The sequence below is a fragment of the Manis javanica genome, chromosome 4 (assembly GCF_040802235.1).
Source record: "Manis javanica isolate MJ-LG chromosome 4, MJ_LKY, whole genome shotgun sequence".
In the NCBI taxonomy this organism is placed as follows: Eukaryota; Metazoa; Chordata; class Mammalia; order Pholidota; family Manidae; genus Manis; species Manis javanica.
This window is the reverse complement of record NC_133159.1, coordinates 30,430,737-30,455,982: the sequence shown is the minus strand read 5'-3', so window position 1 is coordinate 30,455,982 and position 25,246 is coordinate 30,430,737. Positions and strand designations below refer to the sequence as shown.

General features: G+C 50.6%; 1 protein-coding gene across 3 annotated transcripts; it reads left to right on the top strand.

Moving 5' to 3' along the window:
- Positions 1–10,230: 10,230 nt before the first annotated feature.
- On the top strand, positions 10,231–22,067 carry HPCAL4 (hippocalcin like 4). 3 transcript variants are annotated; one of them, XM_017666981.3, is made up of 4 exons: positions 10,254–10,595; positions 16,283–16,452; positions 16,616–16,831; positions 18,068–22,067. In XM_017666981.3, the coding sequence occupies exons 2-4, from the start codon at positions 16,291–16,293 to the stop codon at positions 18,263–18,265; spliced, it is 576 nt and encodes a 191-aa protein (XP_017522470.1). In that variant the 5' UTR covers positions 10,254–10,595; positions 16,283–16,290; the 3' UTR covers positions 18,266–22,067. The 3 variants fall into 3 exon arrangements, with proteins under 3 accessions (XP_017522469.1, XP_017522470.1, XP_017522468.1); XM_017666979.3 differs by lacking the exon at positions 10,254–10,595 and adding an exon at positions 10,645–10,816; XM_017666980.3 differs by lacking the exon at positions 16,616–16,831 and having other exon boundaries at positions 10,231–10,595.
- The last annotated feature ends 3,179 nt before the right edge of the window (positions 22,068–25,246 follow it).

The window sequence follows — 25,246 nt, the reverse complement described above, 5'->3', positions numbered from 1 at the left end:
CTGTGTTTGCCCTAATTTCCTTTCCTATCACCTCAAAGGAGAAGGTGCCCCATTTCCCTTTTCCAGACTGTTCCACCAACCTTTGCCTTCAGAATCTTCCTTCCACCCTTTCCCCTCATCTCATCTGCACCAAGGGCACCCTGATAATATTCCTGTTCTCTGGAAGCATGTGAAGTCTGTCACCACTGTCCAGAGCCTCTTTTGTTTTCTGTCATTTTCTGGCTCTATCTCTGGCTCTTTGATTATGTGCTCAGTGCTAAAATGTACTAACAGTTTATGTACCAGAAAACATTCTAAACACTTAAGAAGCATTAGTTGCATTTAATCCTCACAACAGCTTTGTAAAGTAAGTTCTAGTCTCATCCTAGTTTTACAAATGAGGAAACCAGAGAGGTTAGATGGCTTGTCCAAGATCACACAGGGAGTGAAGTGAATGATGTAGCTCTGATTGGAACAAAGGGCCTGACTTTCCATTTCATTCTCTCCTTGCATGTCCTTCCTGTCCTTGCCAGAATACTACAAGGAAAAGCCTTCTTCTCCGCTGCCTGGTTCCTCCACCCATTTTCCCTCGAAGGCCTCCAGAACCTTTGGGGACACTTAACGGCCCCTTCAAAGTGAGCCCACAGCGCTCTCTGCTGGCACCTGCCTCTCACTGCACCTCCTGTCTCTGACCTTAAATGGCCTTTATTAGTTGAGACGTTTCTAACAGCCACAGAAACCACCTCTGGCTTACTTAAGGAAAAAAAGGGTGGGGAGTAGGAGGAGCAGGTGATAAACATTAGAAGGGTCATGGGGTACCTCATGGATTCCAGGACAGGGTTGAACAGCCAAGACATTGAATAGGAGACCACAGGACTTTCTTCCTAGAGCTCTGCCATCCATGTGCTTCCCCTCCAGTGACACTGAGGTTTCTGCCTCACCATTCAAAATTCCAAGTCCCCAGAAGACAACATCTGATCGGCTCAACTTGAGCCACGTAATTTCCACAAGTATATAGAGAGAGTATGCGGCCTCCCAAGGTGGCTCACTTCCTCTACTGGCCAGGTTGGCCCCTACATGCCTTGATCTGCGCCTGTATTTCCAAAGGCCCTTGGAAGTCTTAGAAGCTCAGCCAGGCATGCAGGGTGTAGGTATGTGTATGTGGCCAAAGGACAGGGCATGCCCTGGGCTCAGTGGCTGAGCATCCCAGGGATAGGGAAAGGTGGAGCTGTGCCAGGTATTGGCAATGGCAGACAGAGGGGAGGAGGTGAGTGCCTGGATCAAGGGAGTTGATTCCTTTCACCCTCTCCCCCACGCTGAATATTCCCAAACCTAAGCCCATCATTTCAATCACTTTTTTAAATTAAGGTATTGTTGATATACAATCTAATGAAGGTTTCACATGAGTAACATTGTGGTTACTACATTCACCCATATTACCGAGTCCCCCCCCAACACCCCACTGCAATCACTGTCCATCAGCGTAGTAAGATGCTATAGGGTCACTACTTGTCTTCTCTGTCTATACTGTCTTCCCCATGACCCCCCTACATTATGTGTTCTAATAATAATGCCCTTTAATCCCCTTCTCCCTCCCTCCTTACCTGCCCTCCCCACCCCTTTCCCTTTGGTAACCGCTAGTCCCTTCTTGGAGTCTGTGAGTCTGCTGCTATTTGGTTCCTTCAGTTTTTGCTTTGTTCTTATGCTCCACAGGTGAGTGAAATTATTTGATACTTGTCTTTCTCGACCTGGCTTATTTCACTGAGCATAATACCCTCTAGCTCCATTCATGTTGTTGCAAATGGTAGGATTTGTTTTCTTCTTATGGCTGAATAACATTCCATTGTATATATGTACCACATCTTCTTTATCCATTCATCTACTGATGGACACTTAAGTTGCTTCCATATCATGGCTATTGTAAATAGTGCTGTGATAAACATAGGGGTGCATATATCTTTTTGAATCTGGGGTCTTGTTTCCTTTGGGTAGATTTCCAGGAGTGGAATTCCTGGGTCAAATGGTATTTCTATTTTTAGTTTTTTGAGGAACCTCCATATTGCTTTCCACAATGGTTGAACTAATTTACATTCCCACCAACAATGTAGGAAGGTTCCTCTTTTTCCACATCCTCGCCAGCATTTGTTGTTGCTTATCTTTTGGATATTGGTCATCCTCACTGGTGTGAGGTGATATCTTATTGTGGTTTTAATTTGTATTTCCCTGATGATTAGTGATGTGGGGCATCTTTTCATGTGCCTGTTGGCCATGTGAATTTCTTCTTTGAAGAAGTGTCTGTTTAGATTCTCTGCACATTTTTTAATCAGGTTATTTGCCTTTTTGGTTGTTGAGGCATGTGAGCTTGTTTCAATCACTTTTAATTCTTGAAGTTCAATTAAAGTTTCAGTTTCACATTTGACCTAAGCTCTTTCCCAGCCCGCACTGCATGAAGGGCAGGCTCCAGGCTCCAGGGGCTGGGGGCAGACAGAGAGCTCCCACACACTCACCTCTTCCTTGTGATTGCTTCTCTGGTGTGGGCTTAGGGAGGAGGTAAAAAGGAAAAAACAGGTTTCTCATGTGACTGCCCATGGTGAGCTGGGGCAGGCCTCTTTCTGCGGATGTAACCTCTGTTCCCCTGCTCGCATAGCCCCATATCCATTGCTGGGCTTTCAGTGTCCAGCACCAGGGTGATGATCCAAATGGCTGGCAACCATACAGACACCAGCCCATCAGAATAGTTTCCAGCCAAGCCCTGGAGCAGGGTTCTGAAAGCCCTCTGCTGTGCCAGGCCAGAGGTGGGGGGCAGTGGCAGTTCCACTTGGAGATTCAAAAGCTCAGGGAATCCCAGAGATGAGGGCAGGGGGGCTGGGTGGCATTCGGGAAAGTGACTGTTTGCTAAATGATACAGAAATGTTTCCATATTTTAAGAATTGCCATGGTTGTTCTGGTTGAATTTCAGCCTTGCCATCACTATTCGGTTCATTGTCTGTAGACTAGAGGCAGCAGTGAGATCCCAAAAGGCTCTACTGGTGCCAGACTTAATCCCAAGCCATTCTCTTGGCTATCGGTGACTTCTGGAAACACAACTACACTTTTTTGCAACCACCAGTTCCTTTGCAGTGGTCCAGGCATACCTGCGGCTCCCAGTCTTATCCAGCCTCATTACCCTCAGTTTCACGGCATCTAACTGTGCTGTCCAGTCTAATAAGCACAACTACATGTGATTTTAAAAATAAAATTCATTAAAATTAAATAGAAATAAAAAATTCAGTACCTCTTTCACACTAGCCACATTTCAAGGGCTCAATAGCCACAAGACTGGTAGCTACCTAGATAGAGAACATTTCCATAGTCACATAAAGTTCTATTGGTTGGCAATCTATTGGTCTATAGGATCTATCTTCTATAACTCAGGAACTGACCCCTCAAGGACACAAGCTGTACCCTCTCTCTCACTGACATTGCCACCACATCGTCTCTCCCATGGCTTTTTCCTACCTTGTCCTACTCCTACCCTTGCAGCACCCAGCAGACTGACGTACCTTATGGGCCAGCTGAGATGGAACTGAGAAACAAGAGCCAGACTCCCGTTCCTGAGGACACCCCAAAACTTTATGAGCTAATTCTTTGGGATTCCCCTCCTGGAGCTTTGGGGAAGGGAACCATTTCATTACACCCACAAGGAATGGAGAGGATAGTGTATCTCCCTTTACAATCATAGTATTTCTCCTGCCTCAGTCCTCTTTCTAGAGATCTAGTGGGAGGGCAGAGAGATTTTTGGGCTAGTTCTGAAGTTGCGCCTCTCTCGGCAACACTGCAGGGAGGTGGCTGAAGCTACACTCGTCAGTACTCTGAACTTATAGTACACTTTCTGCTTGCTCTCAACTCTGTCCTCACCCTACTGTGCTCTCTCTCTTGTATAGCAACGGGCTGGAAGCCTGTCAACTACATTTCTCAGATTTCTTTATTGACTGGCTTCCCTCTAGGTTTTACCAATGCGAGACACTAACAGGAGTTTGGAAGGCAGAGGAGAGAAGTCTTTTTCCCTTTTCCTAGCACAGTAGGAGCAGCATCTGCCAGAGCAGCAGAAACAGTGGGTGGGCGCAGGCTCCTGGGTTCCTGCTCAAGCAGTACTCTTGCAGAGGAGGTGGTGGTGATGGCAGCATGGTGCCTGTGACCTCTAGCTCTGGCAGTGACAACACTAGCAGCAAGTGACCTCAGACTTCCACACAGCAGCATAAGCAAGAGTGTGAGCTCCTGGCTTCCTGCGGGGCAGCAGGGTTGGCAGGTGTAAGGGGAGCAGCAGGGGCTCCAGCCCACCTAGCCTGCAGTGGGTGGCATTGTTCTCCCTTCCACCCCTACAGCCTGGGGTTGGCAGTAGTGTCCTTCGATTACGAATGTCTGGGTAACCTCAACATCTGTGATTTGTCCCTCCAGCCCTTCTAACACGTTTGTGTCCAATCTCTTGTATTAAATTCTTTCTTTGACCTACTAGAATGGTTTTTGTGAGAGGAAGTGATATGGGTCCCTCTGGAGCAAAGCCCCCGAAGCAGGCATGCTTCTCCCACTCTCACTTTCCCTTTTTGCTGGCTGGAGGCTCTGAGCATGGTAGAACCACAAGGCAGACGGAGCCTCAGTCCCAAATCCCTGTGAGAAGGAGAGCCACCCATCAACCTGACACCGACCCTAGACTGTATGTAAACAGGAAATAAACTTCTATGCGTTTGAGTCATTGTATGTTTGGGTCTGTTTGTTGTAGCAGCTTAGCCTTTGCACCAATTAATATGACAGCCATGATTTATATATTTATGCTAATTCACTGCTTCTTTGTGCCAGGCACTCTGCAAAGCACCTTGTCTTCACTGAGTCCCCACACAGTGAGCAGCTCTTTTTTTTTATTTCCATTTACATTCTAGGAAACTGAATTGCAGAGAGGATAAGTAACATGTCCAAGGGCTGTCTAACTTGAAAACCTATGCATTTGGACAGACATAAATAATTTAAATACGTATATACATAGTGTGTGTGTGTGTGTAAGTAGATAGCTACCTCTACCCTCTGTGTATGGCCCCAGGACCTTGATGTGTGAATTGTATCAACTGGGTTTCTTTGCCCTCTAGCTTCCAGTTGGTTTGGCCAATGGGACATACAGTAGGAGAACGGAACATGGGAGTAGGAGGAGGTCAAGTTATTTATTCCACCCACCCTCCATCTCTGTCTACAAGCCACATGTTGGCAGTGGCTATGTTCCCTTACCAAAAGCCACAGCTCCCATTGGAAGACTGTCTCCTACAAGAGCTCTGCTGTCTTCCTTTGCCCCTTGAGGCCTGGAGGTGGTAATGGCTCTCCACTGGTGGTAGCCCAAGGGTGCTTGACAGCACCTCAGTGATTTCTCTCAACCCCACCCACGTGTGTGTAAACAGTTCCTGTACTGACCTGTCTTCATTAGTTACCATTCTGAGTGCCATCTGTGTCCTGTCAGTACCCTGAAGAGCAGAGCTTATGTGTGTTTTTATAATTTAGGAACTTCTATTGTCCTTGGTAAGAACATCCCTACTCTGGGAACACCTGCTTTGGGAGGAGCTGACCTTATCTACGGGTAGGCAAGTGACTCAGTCCTGGCCAAGCAGAGTACTGCATCCCTCTGTGTCCAGCTACTGATTCTGAGCTTAGCATGGATCCCAAAATCAGGCCAAGGAGAACCAGCCCAGGATGTTGACTGGCTGTTCTGGGGAAGAGAAGCTCTGTTTTTCTGTGGGACTTCCACCTGAGACTATGTCAGCCTAGAGATGCTGGCAGGTGTTGATCCCTTTATGTGGATCCCAAGAATGAAGTCAACACCAGAGAGCCAAATCCCTAAAGTCCTCTCTACTGGGGTTTTCCCTTACTGGAGCTACTACCTTCTCTTTTTGACTTACCCATTGTGTGCTGGACTTTCTGACACTGTTAACCGAGAATTACAACTGAAAAAGAAATATGTCCAACTTGTATGTGTCTTCTGCAACAGAAATTACCTCTAGGTAACTTAAGTAAACAAAACCAAAATACAAAACAAAAGAAAATACATGGGAGGAGAGGGATGTGCAGTGATCACAGAACCAAAGGAAGAGCAGAAGTAGGTCTTGGAGAGGCTGTGAACCAGAGTCATCGCTGGGGATTCAGAGAGCAGGAATAAAGACAACAGCATCAGAAATCTGCCTGGAACACACCAGTGCTGTCTACTACCCCTAAACCACAACTCAAGAGTCAAATTAGCCTGGGGAGAGAGAGAGAGTCCATTTAGCCTTACTTGAATCTCATGCCCGACCCTTGCCCACAGGAAGGCACCTGGGGTGATGATAGTCCCACCGAGATGCTACACAAACAGGACTAGGTAACGTGACTCAAAGCATAATCTTTTCTAAGCACTTTGCATAAGCACAGCTTTGATTAAACTCATTTTAATCCTCAGAGTAGCCCTCCTAAATAGGTACTGTTATTAGTCCTATTATACAGATGAGGAAATTGAGATGCTGAGCGCTAAAGTAACTTGCTTGTGGTCACACAGCTGGTAGGTGATAGACCTGGGGTGCAGACCCAGGCCCCTGACTCCAGAGTGTGTGCACTCAACCCACGACACTGCAGGGCTTCTCCAGCAGAAGGGGAAATGAAGGCAGGGCAGGCAAAAAACACAAAAGTCCCTTGAAGAATGCGGAGAATTTCCACTCTCTCTATCATTTTTAAAACCACTATGTACTAACAAGAAAAATAAAGATAATAAGAGAGATTTATAGTTTGGAAATTAGAAAGAAAAATTCCTATTTAGCTGATAGGGGAAAGAGGAGTCCAGAGCTGGTGACCTGACTCTCTCCCAGCCAAATATCTAGGACACAAGGGAATTCCAGCTGTCACCAGGCTGTGCCAGCCAAGGCTGAGGAAACCCAGGGAGTTGGGAAGGTGTTATCCATCATAAAGGCACTGTCTGGGACCAGCCAGGGGAGGAATGCTAGCACTTTGGCGGAGCAAACTGGAGTGGCTAACGCCTGCAGGCCTCTGCCCTCATCGAACGCTGTTGGGGTTTCCCTCTGTGCCTTTTGCACAAACACACTGTTCTTTTCCCATGCAGCCTGCTCTGCCCTCCTCATTCTGCAGGGCCTGCTCCTTCAACGGTGTGGAACAGGCGTTACCAAGGCTCCAAGCTTGGGAACAGCAAGGCCACAACAAAGCCCCAGATTTTAAACCACATTTCTCTGGCTCAGCCTTTAGCCACAGAACCCCAAATACTCCTTCCCAAGAATACAGGTCAGTCAGTGGTTACGGAGTGCAGGCTCTGGTAAAGTCATGTAGCTTTTCTGTGTTTTGATTTCTTGATCTGTAACATGACATTAACACTGTAAAATAATTTAAATTTTTTCTTAAGTATAATAAAATTTGTTAGCCAAAAAAAAAAAAGAGTGCGGGCTCTGGAGTCATACTGGGGTTGGAATGCCAATTCTGTGGCTAATGAGCTGTGTTACAATGGGCAAGTTATGTAACCTCTCTGGGCCTCCATCCACTGTCATGAAATAATGATACCAGAGCTGAAAGTCAGTCCTCATGCACAGTATAGCTGAACTGGTTTTTAAAATATCAAAATATTTCCAAATGGACTGGTTAACAGATAGCCATAGCCCTTGTGTTCTCATTCCTCTAGCTGCTCTTGCCTGCTCCCTGTGATCCAGTAACTAAAGTGTTAACTCTTGGTAGAACGGAGATCTGCTAAGGCCTTGATCTAGTGCTAAGGCCAGTGTCCGTTCTGACTAGTAATGCTCATGCCTGAACAGGTTGTTAGATAGTTTTAATATCACCCCTAGCAGTGATCATATGTGGGATTAATTGAGATGATGCAGATAAAGGACTTGGCAGAGACCGGTACATAATAAAACCACTCGGTCAATGTCAGCTGTTACTGCTTTAAACATCAAACCTACAGGGCAGAGGCAGGATCAAGATGAGGGTTGCAAGTATTACAAACAGGTGAAGATGGGTTATGACTGGCAGTTCAGGAACAGTCACAGGAGCCAGGATGATACATGGTCAAGACTGTAGGGGTGGTCCTGCTTGGTTTAAAGAGCCAGAGCAAGACTAATATATCCCCACTGACCAAATGCCCCTTGCCTTCCTTCCTGTGCCACCTGGGATTCCTCGATCCTATGCTCGATGCTAGGACCAGGGATGGGGAAGCCAGGAGAAGCCACACACTGGCCTTTTTGCAATCCAGGACTGCTTCTTGTTTTCACTACTGCCAGCTCTACTGACATTATTGGAAGCTCATGTCTTGTTGACCTCAGAGACAGACAAGCTGCTCCCAGGAGTCTGGGCTTTGCATTTCTAGTGTCTTGGGAAGCAGAAAAAAAATATTCCAATTGCTCCCTTTAAGGACTTGAAGGGTCGTAAAGAGAGGCAGTATTGAGTACTGTCTAGGGGTGTGGGCTCTGGAGCCAAACCACTTGGGTTTAGAGCCCACCTCTGCAGCTGTACTAGCTATGTGAAGTTGGGCTAGTCACCTAACTGCTCTGGGCCTCAATTTTCTCGTGTTCAATAGTGCCTGCCTCATAGAGTTCTTATAGGAAATAAATGAGGTAACACATATCAAGGGTTGGGCCTGGCACAAAGTAAGCTCTCAGTATATGTCAGTTTTTGTTAAGGAGCTTACAAGTGTAGTGCAGCAGTTAGATTCGTGCCCACATAATTCTGTCCAGGGTGACAGTCTCTCTTCACCCTGCTAGATGACATTCTTTCCCTGGTCCCCTGAGCCTCCTGTGCCAACTCCAACATTTCACAGCCTGGGAGGTCCAAACCATGATGGATCTTGCCCAGGGTGGCATGTGGCACCATCAGCAAAGGTGGGACCCCATTTTAGAGTTTCAGATACACCCCCAGCACCCCATGCTTCCTCTCCCACGTCCTTGTGTCTGGGATTATGGTTACCTGCAAGCAGGGATGGATTCTTGCCCTTCTCTCCCGCAGGCCCAGAGCAAAGTTCCCAGGAGGTGTCAGGGCTTTCAAACCTGTCCCTTGTGAATCACCAGCCAAAGGGGCTACAGATGTGCCCAATAACTGGGTCCTCAGGTAGTGCTCTCATGCTGCTAAGGCCCCAGAGAGAAGCCTGCAGGCAGCCTGGAGAATAGGACAGCAAAACCGATACAAGGGGGAATGGGACAGTTCCCCAAAAGGAGAGAGAGACGTCCACTGGTTCGTCCCCAGCGAGCCTGTCCAGGTAGTTTCTGGGACCAGGCGGAGAAGCAGTGCCTCCACCGCTGGAGGGTCCTGGTCCTCTACCGCCCCGCCCACCTCCACAGCTGCTCCTCCGGCAGAAGCCCCGCCTCTTCCCTCTGCAGCTCTACAGCATCCCGCTCCATTTGACCAATTGCCAGACACCCTGTCCCACTTTTGACAGATGCCCAGAAGTCCCTCCCTGGCACGTGGCCCATCCCGAGAGTATCTGCCCTCCTTTCTCCCACAGTCTGCAATAGAAGGGCCCCTTCCCACTGCCTTGGGTCGGGAGCTCTCAGTTGCCAGTGCAGCTGGGGAGGCCCAGCCGGGCTTTGGGGAGACTCCCAAATGCGGGGAGGAGATGTTGCTGGGGCCTGAAACCTTCCAGACCCTCTCAGTGTAAACCGCCTCAGGTTTGTATCAACATCCGAGGCCAGAGACTGGCGGCGGCTGGGACGGGTTCTGTCTAGGAGACGGGAAGACCAGAGGGTGGGGAATGGAAGTACGGATAGGCAGAGGGACCCTTCTGGGGGAGATCCCAAGGGGATCTTGGGGGTCCGTTGGAAATGAGGAAGGCCTGTCTGGGGAGAGATCTGACTTTGGGACTGTAGGAAGCCCACGGCTGGCATGGGGCTAGTAAATATTGGGTACCTCCCCACGCTTACTGTGCTCGCCACGCTCCCCCAACTTGCCTTTGGATTCCACGACGTGAGGGGAGCGGGTGTGTTGGAGGTGTGTGTGATGCGAAGGCGTGGTTTGCTGACCAACCCGTCGCTTCCCTCCCCAGTTAGCTACTCAGCAGCTCCTCCTCACCCTCTTCCAATTAGGGGTGGAATATGAAGGGGGTTCACATCGTGTGACTCATCGCCTCCCCCAGTCCCACCCCCGCCCCCACCCCCTCTGGGGCCCAGGAAGGAAGGCTTAGAGGCTCCGCTGTGGCTCTCCTGTTTCCATAGCAACCGCGCGGTTGTTTCTGCGAATCCACTTCCATCTTCACTTTTCTCCCCAGACTGTGGCCCGGTGTCTGAGCCTCAGGGCCGGGTACGGATGGGGTACAGCTTCCCCCCTTTGCACAACTGCGGGAAGGTCAGCGCAAGCGGGCGGGGCGCTCTCCTGCAGCCGGGCCTCACAGACCACCGGGTCCCACCTGAAACCCCGCCCGCCACTCCGCCCCAGTGGAGCCAATCAACGCCCAATTTGCCCGTGATGAGGAGGGGCTTATGCAAATCAGATCGCCTCCGAAAGATACATAGTGATACAAGAGCTGGGAGGTGGCTTCGGTGCGGACCTTGGAGAGCCTGGCCGCCAGCCCGCGAGCCAATCTCGGTCCCCGCGGCCCGCCGAGGCTCGGAGCTATCCCGCGACCCGGCGAGCGGCTTCAGGTAAAGCGGGTGGGGCCGGGCAGCGGCCTTACCCCCTCCCCCTCCACTCTTCATTCCCATCCTCGTCGTCTGCTATCTCCGATTCATCTCTCTGAGCCCTGGTGCTTTCTTAGGCGGCATCATCTGAGGGTCCGTCCCTGGGCAGGGGCCAGACGTCGCCCCAGTCCAAGCCCACGGGTCCCAGGGAAGGAGGCAACGCCGCCTCCTTACGCCCAGCTCAGGTAAGAACAACCACTGCTCTGGCCCCTAACACACACACGCATCTGGGGGCGTGATGTTGCTGGCACCATCGGAGGCACCGAGCAACCTCCCTCCTTGGAGATGGGTACTCTGCCCAGCCCCGTGGCCCCCCTCCCACCTCTGCAGGTAGTCCTCACCCACACCAGCCAGCCCCACCAGCAGCTTCCTGTACTTCACAAGGTCCCTGCTCGGAGAGAGCCCACTCCCACTTCACACTGCCCCCTCAACTGTCCCCATCTCCCACCCTTCCTGCTGATAGAGCTTACAGCATGCCTGGGGAAGGGAAGAAGCTCCCCTGGTCCCCAGTTCTCCTCACAGACACTGTCTCAACAGCCCCTCTCCCTGTGGTCCCTGTGGGCCCAGTGCTCCGCAGAGGCCCCATGTTTGGTCTCTTGCATCCTGGCTGGAGGATGAACCCGGACACCACTCCCCAGCAGACCACCCACACCTGTCAGGTCCCAGTCTCCTCCCTTCCCCTTGCCCCTTTCAGCCAAAACACGAAGTCCTCTCATTGTACCTCTCAAATGTGTTTCTAATTCCTATCCTCTCTGGCCTTCTTGCACCCAGCCACTCCCTCCCTGCTATCTTCCTGCTGCTCCACAAAGACCGTGCCAAAGCTCCATGTGGACTGTGTCATTCCTTTCCCTAAGGTGTCCTGAACCTGGAGGGCAGAAGAACTGGGTTCAAATCTTACCTTTGCCTCAGTTGCTGTTTGACTTTGGCCAAGTTACTTCCCTCTCTGATTCTTTGTGAAATGACGATAGAGGGCACGACTGAGGGTGGACTGAATGGGATAATCTTGAACAGCCTTCCAACACTGACACGCTCTGGTTCTATGGCTGATTATGAGAAAACAGGAGCCTTTTCTCTTCCCCTAGACCATTAGGACATTTCAGACAGGAGGCCTAAGGGGCTTTAGTTATCACTGAGAAGACGTTGCTTCTTACCCAGGCCACCCCCTCCCACACACTTTCCAGGCCCAGGCCCCTTCCCGGCTGTTAGGAGTCCCTCCTAGATCACCAGTACACGTGGCATGGACAGCTCCAAGATGGAGGTGGCCAGTGGGGCCCACTCTGTGTTTATCATCCCTGCCTCTCATTAAGAAGGAGAGGGAGAAGACCTGGCTGCCGCTGCTTGGAGAAGAGAAAAAGGAGGAGAGGAAAGAAAAAAATCTCCTGACCAGGGAGCTATTGTCACCATGGCAACCGTCTCAGCACCAGCTCTTCTGAAGCTGGGTGAGGGTGTGGGATTATTGCCTCCCTCAGTTCCTCCCGCCCTCACTGCCACCTCCCTATTTGAGGCCCACACCCCTGGGCTTGCCCTCTGGAAGAAGCCTTTGAGCACAGAGGGGCAGTGCATGGGGCAGTGCCAGCTCCTTCACAGCTGGAGGGCAGCCCTTACTTTATTCAAGAGGGAAGCAGAGGAGCCTGCCTATGTTCAGAGGGGCCACAGCTCCAACAGAACATGCCCCCACCCCCAGTGAGTTCCGACCTTTGCCTTGTAGCTGATGGCCTCTAGGTGACCTTGGGTGAACCCTTCCTTTCCCCAGGTCTGGGTTCTGTTGGCTTGGAAGGGGGTGCAATGGCAGGAGAATGCAGATAAACCAAACAGCCTGATGCTGGCTCAAGGAGGAACAAGGGGGTTCTGGCCCCACTCATGTATTCCTCCAAGGGACATTCATTGAACATCTTTGTCTTCCAGCATGGTGTTTAGGTTTTTGCAAGGTGGTTCTATGCAGCCACAGAGGGGGCAGCAGGAACCTGGGGAACAAGGTTTGCCCTACAAGAGGGCAAACTTAGGAATAATGGGATGCACTTTTCTTATCTGAGTGCTCCAACACCAACCAGGTGACATTGGGTGGGGATGAGCTCTTTGCCCTTAAGCAAAAGGTGTGGAGAACTTTTTGTGGCACAGGCCAGGGTTTAATAAAAAGTCCTCTCCCAAATCAAGCCCCATTTGGAATTCTAGATCATCAGTGAGTGCCAGAGAGCTCTGGAGTATACACACTCGTGGGGCTCATCTCTGTGGCCCCAAAGTGCTGAGTCTGGGCTGCTGAGTGTCCACGATTCAGGCTGGTGGAGGCTGATCATCAGGGAGTGGGCTTCAGCTGGGCACAAAGGCTGATAATAGCTGCTTCAGTCCCGAAGGGAAGAAAGGATGTTGGGAAGAGGAAAACAGGTAGGCGACAGGAGTGGGAGGTTTTGGCTGTGAGAAGACTAAGTTGAAGTATGTAATTGTAAGGGGAGCAACGGGAGGTGAAGCTAGACAGGTGGGCACCTTGACACCAGATTCTAAAGGATTCTGGAGTTTGGGGGTCCAGGGGCCTGGCTACCTCTAGCCTATATCGTACTTTTGGCAAAAACCAGAAACAATATCCCCTCAGAACAGAGGAATCAGAAGAGAGGTACTTCCTCTGAGGCAGCTGGGCCCATGGGCATGGCTTGGCAAGCAGGGCCCCAGCTAGATTTCAGCTCCCTCGGCTGTGCTGTTGGCCCTGACTCTGGGGAGAGAAGGACATAGTGAAGGCTCCAGGTGCATTTCAAAAGGAGGAACAATAAGACTTGGTGGCGAGTCAGACCTAGGGAAAAGGGGAGAGGAGATAAAAGGTAACTAAGATGGCATTTCCCCCATGGGATGAGGGAGGGAACTGGCCATGGAGAGAGGAGGGCCACCACAGGTTAAGGATGAGCCTGGTTGTAGATGTACTGAGGCTGAGGTGCTGGTGGGCTGCCCAAGGTGTGGATATATCCTGGGTGTCAGACACTGTGGCCTGGAGCTCACTGAGGTCAAGAGGGAGATCAGAGCTGTGGTTTTCCCAGAAGGCAGGTAGGAGGAGTGGGAAGCTCTGTACTGGACAAGAGTAGCCATAATTTGGAGAGTGTGGTCCAGGCAGGTGGCATGGATTCAGCCTGGATGCTCATCTGGACCCTTCCACTGACCTGCTGTGTAACTCTGAGCCAGTTTTCTCCTCTCTCTGGGTTCCAGGTTTCACTAAAATAAGGGAATGATCTTAAAGGGCACCACCAGCTTTGATCTGCTGATCTAAGAGCAGTAGAGGAATGAAGAGAAATGAAGAAGATGATGTAGTCCTCAGTGGGTCTGGGACCAGTTTGGGGCCAGGAACAAGTGTGGCCCCAGGAGACAGAGAATTATGGGAAGGCAGCAGAGGGCAGGGAGGAAAAAAGGGGCAGAAGGTGAGAGGCACAAAGACACCATGACACACACACACAGAGATGTGTGTGCTCTGACAGACTGGCAGTCTCATACATTGACACGCTCCCACCTACACCCAGCCCCTTACGCAGACACGGGCACAGCCCGCAGGAGACAGCAGGAGAGGCTCTGCCCTCATCAGACACCTTCCCCTTAGAGTCTATGACTTCCTTGACTATACCCTGAGCCTTCAGTGTGCTTTGGACTTGGAGAGGAGGAGCTGCGGATGGAGTTGCCTCCTGCCCATGGGTGTTCCAGAGGCATCCTTGACTGTGGGCCTGGTGCAGCTGTTTTGGACCCCACAGTTCAGGCTTCTGAAGATGGCATGCCTCCTCCATTCCTGGCTTCTCCTGGGAGCATATAGGCTTCCCCACCCTCTGGGAGTGGTAGGTGGGGGAGGATGTTGCTACCCTAGCTTCTCTTTGATTTCCCTCCTGGCCTAGTGGAGGAATCTGAACCCGAGATGTCCTGTAACTCACCTGAGGTCACACAGTCAAGTGAGCGGCATGGAAGAGACCAGTCTCACATATGGTTATGTAGGACACTCCTAGCAGTAAGGATGCATGCAGGGGACTGTGGAAGTGGAATTGCTTCTGCTAGCCTGAGGGCTTTCTTTTCTAGAGTATCTTCAGGATGGGCCACCCTGAGGTTGGAGTCTGGCCCCCTTCTGACGAGCCTCCAGGCAGGTCAAAGTTACCTCCCAGGCCATGTCCTGGGAAACGCAGGCTCTGAAGATACATTCCTTCCATGGAGGTCAGACCAGAATATCCACCCAGCCTTCAGGGCCTGGGGCCTTGCTCTGGCCAGGTTTCCTGGGAAGGACCTATACCTTCCTCTGCAAAAGCTTCCTTTGGCACAGGCTACTCGAGGGGCTCCTGTTCCAGCAGGGGACTGACTCTTCATCCTCCCCAAACTTGCTTCTCAGCACCACCACCCATCTATTCAGCATACACATCTGAGCATACACCTCAGCTCCCTCTGCTCGTCTCGTCCCCACATCCAGTCAGTCACCATATCCTGCCAGTGGCACCTCCTAACATCTCTCAGTCCATCCACATTCTCCACACCCACTACCCTGGTGTCATCATCTCTCACCTGAACTATGCAGCAGGCACCTCTCTGTTCCCCCTACGTCTCCCCACCCAGGCCATCTTGTACACTGTAGACAAAAGAAAAATTCTGAAATTCTAAACATATTCCTTCTCTCTGGGTCCTCTGCACCCACTTCAAGACCTGCCATATTGTAAGCATTCTGTAAGTGTTTGTGGACTCAATGTTATCTTCTTAGCCCTGACTGTAAAACCCCAGGAGCTTCTGTCCCTACAGGTAAAGGCTAAACTCCTTGGCATGGATTGAAGCCCTTTACAATCAGCCATCTACCTCTCTGTCCCAATTATGAGTCATTGATGGTTTGTGTCTACTTTATCCCCATCACTAGCACAGGGCCTTGCACACAGTCAGCCTCAATATATGCTCAGAGAATGAATGATTAATGAAAAGCAGGATGTAATCAGGGCCGTCAGTGCTGCCAGCGAGGACTTCTATTTGTACAGAGGAAGGGGGAAGAGAAGCTTCCTGCTGGGGTGGCCTGGAAGGCCTTGAGGAAGAACTTAGAAGATGGTGTCAGGTGGACAAATGAGGAACCAGCCTTGGATCCCTGGAAAGAGAGGAGCCTGAAGAGGCAGATAGGGGCTGAGTGTGGAAAGCTCTGAATAGCAAGGAGAGGATTACGACCCTATTCTGTGAGTGGGGGAGCTATGGAAGGTGTAAGCAGGAAGGAGTGGACAAAGAGTGTGGCATGCGGCACTGCTCGGTGAACAGAGACCTGGAAGGCTAGAGATCTTGGGTGCCGGGAGAGAATTCCTGCTGTGAGGAGAAGGGGAGAGACCTGCTGACAGAGGAGGCCTTGTTACATGGAGTGTAAGGACAGGAAGAGACATCCTTGTATGTGTGTGTGAGGAGAGGTAGGTGCTCCTGTGCACAGGAAGCAGTGTGGTGGTGGAGGATCGAGCCCCGCTGTAGGAGGTGAGTGGGTCTTGATGAGGTTGGTACTGAGAATAGGGGACCCAGCCTGCTGTGGAAGGAGGGATTCTGGCTGTAGGAACGTGGGGTTTGTTACGGGAGATGGCTGTTGTGGAGAAACCTGGGAACCCTGTCCTAAAGGGACTTGGGGGACCAGTGCCCAGGTGAGGGCCTGGCTCTGGACCAAGGTGAGGAAGCCCCCTGTCCCCCAGGCCCTGCCATGGGGAAAACCAACAGCAAGCTGGCCCCAGAGGTGCTGGAGGACCTGGTTCAGAGCACCGAGTTCAGCGAGCAGGAGCTGAAGCAGTGGTACAAGGGCTTTCTGAAGGACTGTCCCAGCGGCATCCTCAACCTGGAGGAGTTCCAGCAGCTCTACATAAAGGTGGGCGGGCGGGCGGGGCCAGGCGCCCCGGGGGCAGGCCGGACGGGAGGGGGAGGGGCCAGGCGGCCAGGAGGAGGGCCAGCTGGGTGGGGCGGGCTGGAAGGTAGCGGGCGGGAAGGACAAGGCCGCTGCTGCACCCCAACCCCACGCGTCCCCGCCTCAGTTCTTCCCCTACGGCGACGCCTCCAAGTTTGCGCAGCACGCTTTCCGCACCTTCGACAAGAACGGCGACGGCACCATCGATTTCCGGGAGTTCATCTGTGCCCTTTCGGTCACTTCCCGCGGCAGCTTCGAGCAGAAACTCAACTGGGCCTTTGAGATGTACGATCTGGATGGGGACGGGCGTATCACACGCCTCGAGATGCTGGAGATCATCGAGGTGCGCTGGGGGTAGAGGCCTCTGTCTTCGCTGTCGGGCCCTTCTCTGGCACCGCCTTCTGCAGCCACCCTCTCAGGCCTCAGCACCCGCTTCGCTGCTCCCACCCAGGATCCAGTGGCTAACTAGCATTGGTTCGGCGCTCAGTGTAGGACAGGCTTTGGGCTGAGTGCTGTACCCAACAACCCTGTGGAGTAGGTACTGCCAGAAACCCTATTTTACAGATGAGTCAAGGTAGCCAGTGGTAGTTCATGATCCAAATCCAGGGAGCCCGACTCTAGAGCCTGAACTGTTAGCTCATTACTCCTCCAACAAATACATACGGAGTACCTGCCGAGTGCCTGGCACTGTCCCTACTTTCATGGGACATTCCTTCTAGTGAGAAAAGTTAGAACAGCAACAAAACCATACTCTGTCAGGCGGAACGTATTATAAGGATAAGCAAAGCAAAGTAAGGGGAGAGAGCAAGGGAGGAAAAGTGATTTTATGCAAGGTGAAAAGTGCAGCTACCTGAATAAGGTGAGGGAGCTAATCTTGTGGATGTCTGGGGGAGTGTTCTGTGCAGACAGAACAATAGAAGCAAAGACCTTGACGTTAGTGTTTGCAGTGTTCCTGGAGTGGCCGGGAGGCCAAGGTGGTAGGAGAGAGCTCCAGTAGTAGCCAGGAGCCCAGTCACTTAGCATCTCACCCTCTGGGGTAGAGACTTGACTTTATTCTGAGTGATGTGGGAAGCCATTAAGGGCTCTCTCCATTCTCTGTGTGGAGAACAGATTAGGGGGGCAGCAGAAGCGGGGAAACCAGTTAGGAAACTTCCAGAGCAGTCCAGTTAGGAGCTGATGGAGGGGACAACCGTGGAGGAAGATGGAGGGGGTGGGAGGTTGTTGGATAGGAGGACTACTGTAAAATTAGGGCTGATGAGGTTTGCTGAAGTATTGCGTGTGGCTGTAAGAGGAGAGTCAAGAATGGCATCAAGGTTTTTGACATGAACAAGAGGAATGTATTTACAATGTACTGAGACAGGGGATGCTGGGAGAGGGACAGGTTGGAGGTGAAGGGTTGAGTTTTAGGTATGTTTGGTGTGAGGTGCTCATTAAATATCCAGTCTTAATGACCATACATCACCTTCCAATATCCTCACCATCTCCCAGTGCTCTCCCTGCCTGCCCCAGACCCCCCTCACTCACCCCTGAGTCTCCCTGTCCCTCGTGAGTGTTCACACCCTCCTCCTCACCCTTCCAGGCTATCTACAAGATGGTGGGCACCGTGATCATGATGCGTATGAACCAGGATGGGCTCACACCCCAGCAGCGTGTAGACAAGATCTTTAAGAAGATGGACCAAGATAAGGACGACCAGATTACGCTGGAGGAGTTCAAGGAGGCGGCCAAGAGCGACCCATCCATTGTGTTGCTACTGCAGTGTGACATGCAGAAGTAGAGGCTGGTGCCGGGCGTGGCCAGGCGGGGTGCGGCCACTGCCCAAGCTGTTGACCTCTCAGCTGGCCCTTCCCCAGGGGGAGGGGTACTCTGGCCTCACTCTCTGGCCTATCCACCCCTCTGCCCAAGCCCTTGCTTCTCTCTGTCAAGATCCTTGAGGGACCACCTCACCCTGGAAAAGACAGATCCTCAGGTATCCTGTGGTTAGCCCCACCCCCATTCACTGGGCCTGGCTTTTGCCCCAGGAGGCAGGGTTAAAGGGGGGACTGGGGTTCTGCTTTGAAATTCTGTTCTTCCTGAGATTATGCTTTATAGGATATGGTCTCACAGACCCCAGCTAAAGGGCCAAATTGGGTCTGTCCTTTGCTGATCACCCAGATTCCTTAAAGGTGGTCTCTGCCCTGCCCTCCTGACTCTACCTGGCCCCTTTCTTCCCAACCTTTGGAGTGTTCCTTCAGTCCTTTCTTCAGCAAATGTTTATGGAGCACCTGTTCAGTGCCAGACACCTCTAAGTGCAAAGGCACAGTTTACAAGACACATTCCATGCCCTCCCGGGGCTCACAGGGTATCGAGGCAAACTTCCAGGGGTCAAGGTCTCTGACGGGAACATTGAACACAGCTGAGTAGAGGATATGGTGAGGTTGGTTAGTATGAGGGGAACTATTAAATTCATCAGCCCAGCTCCACACAGAGCTGCTGAAGGGTGAAATGAAAAGTGATTGGAAGTCTAGGAACCATGTGAGTGGAAATTTTCAGAAAAGGAAATTTATGTAATACTTATTTTTTTAGTGCCCTCTAAAGGAGCTAAAGTCATTTTATTAGTTTAGGATATTAAAACATACTTTGTATTACTTAGTTTCTTATAAAATGATTAAATGAATATAGAAAGTACTAATTTTCAGTGGGGGGAAAGAGCTGAGGAAAAAAGACGAAAAATATTACCAAATGTACCAGACAATACTTTTCGTATCAGCCTAAGTCCTGAGCTGTCATCAGCCGCAGTTTCTGCTGCTTTCTTTTTAATGATGTTTTTCAATTCAGAGAGCAACTCTCCATTGTGCACTTCCTTTAGTTGGGGGCTGATTTTGGAAAACAGGAAAAATAAGGTTTGCGGAGAGTGAGACAAGTATATGTCCTACATCTTGGAAGTTCCTTTCTGGAGGTGGTCTAGTGTCAAGGATGGGCTGTTCTTTCACTGCTACAGAAGCAGAAAGAGCTGGAAGAAGAAGACCACTGGCCACTGTTTAGGCTGCCAGGCTGCATTTCTGGACCAAATGCCTAAAAATGCACTGGGCACACTCCATTTGAAAGGCTTTTTCTAACCCTAAATCCTAAATCTGCCAGGTAATTCATCACCTTCCAAGTGCACTGGCTTTTTTTCCAATGCCTGTTTTCCAGTTTTGAATCCATAAGCTATACAGCTGCATGCTTTGACTTCCAGAAAATTAATCTTGCTTCTTCACCAAGTCTTTTGCTTTACTTTCTCTTGTACTTGTGATTAGAAATTTTGATGTGCAGTGACAGTTGATTTCCTCTTGAACCACCGGTGGAATAGTCTAGTACACAGGTACTGTCAGCCCAGGGTGGGAGCAGGGAATGATTGCTGAGTCAGGGGGTGTGGGATTGTATCTGCAGGAAAGAGATGCAGCATGCCTCTTACTTCTGAGTGCTCATCTCTCCTCTCACTCTGCAGAGGGAAACTCTTGGGGATGCTGACTTTTGGTCCCACACTATCCTGGACCTTCCTTCTTGCTGCCCATGGAGGTAGCAAGGCCACTGAGTTGCCATCCTCTTTCTATCCTTCTGTCTATGATGAGCTGCACATTATAAGGCTGGGGAATTCACATCCTCAGCAGAAACCAGCAGGTTTTTATCCAGGAATGCCTCAGGGGATGTTCCACTGCTCTCAGGAGCTGGCCATTAAGTGTGTCTCGTGCTGTCAGCACCACAGATACATAGCTCAGTCTAGCTCAGCTGAGACTTCCAGTAACGACCTTTCTACCAGACGGGGTTCCTATCCCCCACATGTTGAAACTAACCTAACACACAAGCACACAGAACTTCATGGCTTCCAAAGGCTTGTCAATTACCCCATCTCATTCTGTCCTCACAGCCTAGGGAAATAGGGATTTTCACTCCCTTTCTGCAGATTTGGAAAAGAGGCACAGAGAGGGGGAGTCCCTTGTGCAAGAGCACACAGTCAGGAGGTGGCACATTGCCAAGACTTGAACCCAGAGCTCTAAGAGGGTTTCTTCCCTTCGGAGTTTCTTCCCTGCCCATTTCTCTGATAGACTCATACAGAGGTTGACTATGGGGCAAGCTATGTTAGTTTTTGTCTTTTACAAGCTTCCTGCTAAGAAGTTTCTGAGACTGTGGTCTTCCAAAGAGAAATAGGACTTGGCTGAAGTGCCCATATTTTCAAGCATCTTGTTTTCTGCTTTTGGGCAGCTCTGCCAATGGGTCAGCAGTGTTCTAGGAGGCCTCTGATTCAGAACCCTGGAAGCATCTTGTACTGTCTTTACCACCATCGTCATCCCTAAGAGAACTGTTTTTGTTTTTTCCCAGCTGGTGGGCAGGTCCTACCCATGAGGGCATGTTTGATCACTCTAATCCTCTGGACACATACCCATGGGTGATATTTGCTGGCCAGGCCAAAGATTCTCAGAAAGCCAGCAATGTGAACACATAATGCTAGGCTGGGAACTAGGACAACCATCTTGCTGATTGGAGGAGACACAGGTGAGCCAGGCCTTGCTCCCACATGCTCCTGAATGTCCCAGAGACTTTGTGCTCAGGAGCTCCTATGGTAGAGCATCAACCCTGTCTTCAGCAGAGAGGCAGATCTCCCATTCCTGGTGCAGTCAAGAAGGACTTGCCATAGATTACAAGGTTAGCAGAAATAAAAGTATGACTTACATAGACACAAAAATATACACACAGTTAAAACACTGATATATCCAAATTCTCCTTTGAAGTTCTGTGTCTCCTTGCAGCAACTCTGAATTGCAAAGTCCCAGAATATGCCTTCTAACTGCATTCTGTTATTTATCCTTTTGGGCTGATTTAGATGAGCCCCTTATTTCTTATCTCTAAGAATCATCAGCAAGGGCTACTTCTGATGGTCACTTCAGTCCTTTGAACTGTAGTCGAGATTATATAACTCACCTTTCAATCAAAGGTTAAGAAAAAGAAAGCCCATAAACTAAGGCACTGAAACTTTTCCTGACAATGGCAAAGCCCGCAGAGTAGACATCGCCCTGCTACAGAGTGAGAAAAGGAGGAGATGGGAGAAAAAGGAGAGAGAATAAGAGAATACACTGGGGCTTCTAAGCAGTGTAGTAAGCTGACACTGTAAATATTTTACACAAAAATTTACCAAAGCAACAAATATTTCCTGAAGATCCACCCTAGGTGAGGCTTTGTGCCGACTTTAGAGATCATGTGGGGACAAGAATACATTTCTTACATATTTTATTCATCATTTTGAAAAAAATAATTCAAATCCCACAGTTGAAAAGTCTTAGAAAAATATGTGATTTTTCTTTTTGAAATTTTCAGAGTTTTCTTTTACCTTTGCCAGAGAATACGAAGACAGGAACAGGCCTCCCAGGATGTATGGCCCTTCCTGCTTGGTGGAGGCTTGGGGAGCCGGGGGTTGGATGGCAGAGGGGAGCCTCCCAAGCCATCCTCCAGCGTGGCCACCTGTGCTGTCCCTGGCTGCACCCACAGTGACTGTCCTCACTGTCTGACCCTGTGCTGTGTGGTGTTTTTCTCACTGACAGTGAATAAAAGGTGTGACTGTGCTAAGAGCTCCTACTTTTCCCTACACTGAGGTGGGACTGGGTGAGGGGATGGGGAGTTGTGGGGGGAGGCCTGGGTAAGTTCACACAGTGGGGGACCTCAGCATCCTCCTTGGGGCTGAGATCCTTGTTCTAGCAAGGACTCTGGTTACATGGAATAGAGAACCACTTGAGCTAGTTCACAGAAAGGGCTGAGCAGATTACAAGGGACCATAAAGACAGAAAACCAAGAAGGGCTGTGCCTTCAGAGAACTGGAACTGGCGACAGGGCCTGTCGCTTCTTTGACCTCGCAAGCACTCGTCTCTTTGGTAGTATTTGCATCTGTGGCCTTTCACTTGGCTTCTCTTCAGACTTCCTTGGTTCCCCTGCACAAAGTGGCGGCTGCATCCCCAGCCCTACGTCAAGACTCACCAGGGACTGACAACCCTGCTCTGCGTCTGTAAGTTCTGCTTCTTAAGCAAAGGAATCTGACTGGTTCAGCTTAGCTTTCGGTGGGACCCTCGGCCCATTCATCAATGGGCCAGACCAGATGCTGATACGTGGAGTCCATGCACAGAGCAGTTTCCCCAGAAGGGAGCTAATAACAGCAAACATTGGGCCTAGTTTCTCTGTCCAGTGGAAGGCATCTAAGAGCCCAGATGAATGGATGACCATGGGAAGAAAGGCCAAGGGCCAGGAATGCAATTAGTTCATATGGTGCCCTTTGTACAGAGTAGGAAAAGGTACTGCCTCTGAGTGGAAGCAGCCCCATAAGGATACAGCTGGCCGATGGATGACACCTTTGGGCCCATTAGAAAAATACAGCCTTCTGAACAAATATAGCCTGCCATGCCACAGTACCCAGCTTGACAAGTGGAGCACAGCCTGGATATCAGCCTCCACCTGCCCTGCTGGTCAAGGTGTTGTGTAGTGCACACCTGTTGCACCATCCACTGAAGCCCAGCCCAGAGCCCTGAGACTCCCTACACTGACGCAGATACGGTGGGGGTGGGGATGGGACTTGGTGGTGAATTTTTTTGCTAGAACACTGCCCCCCACCCCTCAGTAGCCAGAGAGGCACTGTTCCGTGCAGGGTGTTCGGGTCAGTGGCAGCCGGAGGTGCTTACTTCCTCCTGAAACGCTCAATTGCTTTTACAAGGGTTTTCTCAAGGGCACTTGGAGGGGGCCAGCTCCCTTGGAGGGAAGCAATTAGGACAGAGGAAGGAGGCTGACCTGGCCTCAGGGCAGCCATAAACCTGTAAGGAGGTGACTCAGAAACCTGAGGACTGGGGACTGCTACTCCCAGCTGAAGACAGAGGGGTGAGGAGTCTTGCTCCCTGCCTGCTTTTCCCATCTCCTAAAAACCGCAGGCTCTCATCATCCCTAGCCCAGGCTAGCCACCTCCTGCTTTCAGGCTTGCCTTCTGTGCCATCCAGCTGCCCCTAAGAAACCAGAGTGATCTTCCTGAAGCATAAATCTGACCATTTCAACTCTTCAAAAGCTCCTCTCTTCCCTCAGTATGATAAACTCCTTCAGAGCCCCTCAAGGCCCTAAATGATCTGTCCCTGATCCCAGAAGCCTGTTCTTCCCTCCACATGCCACCCCTGCACCCTGCACTTGAGCCACCACGAATTGCTCTCCATTTCCCTAAGGAATGTCTTATACATCTGTGCCATTGCCCCTCCCTGGGCTACCCATTGCCCTGTCTCAATGTCCTCTTCCTCTGTGAAGCCCTCCCAAGCCTCAAACAATTGACCCTTCCTGTGTATACAGTGCATCATAGTTACCAACAGCTTCCCACGTGATTCCATCGGCAGAGTCAAGCACATGTTTATGTCTCTATTTTTTAAAGAAAGACAAGGAAATGAAGGCTTAGAAATTGACAAGGCTGGAACTTGAACTCAGGTCTCCTGACATCAAGGCCACTGCTTATTTTACTCTGTTACTTGTGGGGAGATCCAAACAGAATGAGAGAGGAAGATAATGAACCAAGAGCTACAGGCTTCCAAGGACGAAGGGTCTTGCTTGATTGGTTGGAAGAGAAGGGGGACAGGTAAAGGGTGAAGAGAGGCCTCTGGAGGAGGTATCTGCTCCGAGTCTTGTTAAAAACAAGCCAACAGAGCCAGGCGTGCTGGGTCAGTGCTGCCCAGGGAAGCAGTTCAGGTGTAGGGAACCTGGAGTCATGCTCAAGGGCATCTCTTACCAGCTTATCCATGTGGAGAATGCTGGACCCTGAGAAGAAGTGCTGGTTGAAGTGCAGGGGTGCAGAGGGCCAGAGACCCCTGCATCCTGCCAGCCATCCGGGTGTGACAGAGAAGACCAAGACGATGGCCAGGAACCTAAGAAGGTGGAAAGAAGAGCCTAGGATCAAGTTCTAAGCCCTCCAAAGAGGGATCTAGGGAAAGTTCTTAAAGGGACCAAACCAGGAGTTTGGGAGGATCCTTTGACAGCAAGGAAGGGAGGCCTGCTCATGTCACTGTGAGTAAAGGGGTTTGGACTCGTCAAGAGATTTGGTTGCAAGTGAACAAAACCCGATTCAAACAAGCTCAGGCACAAAGGGAGGCTCGTTGGCACATGTAATTGGGAAATTCAGGCACTGCTGGATCCAAAGGCTCCAGGTGGCACCCTCCCTCCCTGCTCTGGCTTCTCTCTCTCTGTGCCTCACTGTCTTTCTACATTGGCTTCTCCTTTGTTCTCTCACCTGCCACGGGGAAAGACGAGTTTCCAGCTCTCATTGTCCCAAAGAAAAGTGGCAGAGAAGAAAGAGCCAAATCCCTACATTAGAGTGCGAGACAGGGGCCCAGCTGGGGTCCCAGGCTCACCCCTGGCTCAGCTGCCGGGTCCAGGGGTCTATCGCTGGTCAGGTGTAGGTCACATGCCTACTCCAGTGACCAGGGAGGCAGGGCCTGTTACTAGAAGAGGGTAGGAAAAGTTGCTAGTCAAGCAAAACTAATCACCACCAACTTTTGGGGTGGGGGCATCGGTTGAAGCAATGAGGAGAGTGTCATGGAAATCTAGAGATGGACACTATAGCTGGGCTCCGTTGGGACTTGGGAAACTCACAACCAGAGGCAGCTCCCTCTCAGCAAAGCATGGTTTCTCTTTCATGGGGTCTCTGCTGTCTTCAGCACATCTTTTCTCATCTTTATCTGCTGATCAGCTCATTCTGCTCAGTTTCTATCCCCATTTTATGTTGCACACA

Bases quoted from the DNA above. Each gene is read 5' to 3' on its own strand.
- HPCAL4 (XM_017666981.3), top strand. From the start codon at position 16,291: ATGGGGAAAACCAACAGCAAGCTGGCCCCAGAGGTGCTGGAGGACCTG. The intron at 16,453-16,615 runs GTGGGCGGGCGG...TCCCCGCCTCAG, and splicing joins TCCAGCAGCTCTACATAAAG to TTCTTCCCCTACGGCGACGC. The intron at 16,832-18,067 runs GTGCGCTGGGGG...TCACCCTTCCAG, and splicing joins AGATGCTGGAGATCATCGAG to GCTATCTACAAGATGGTGGG.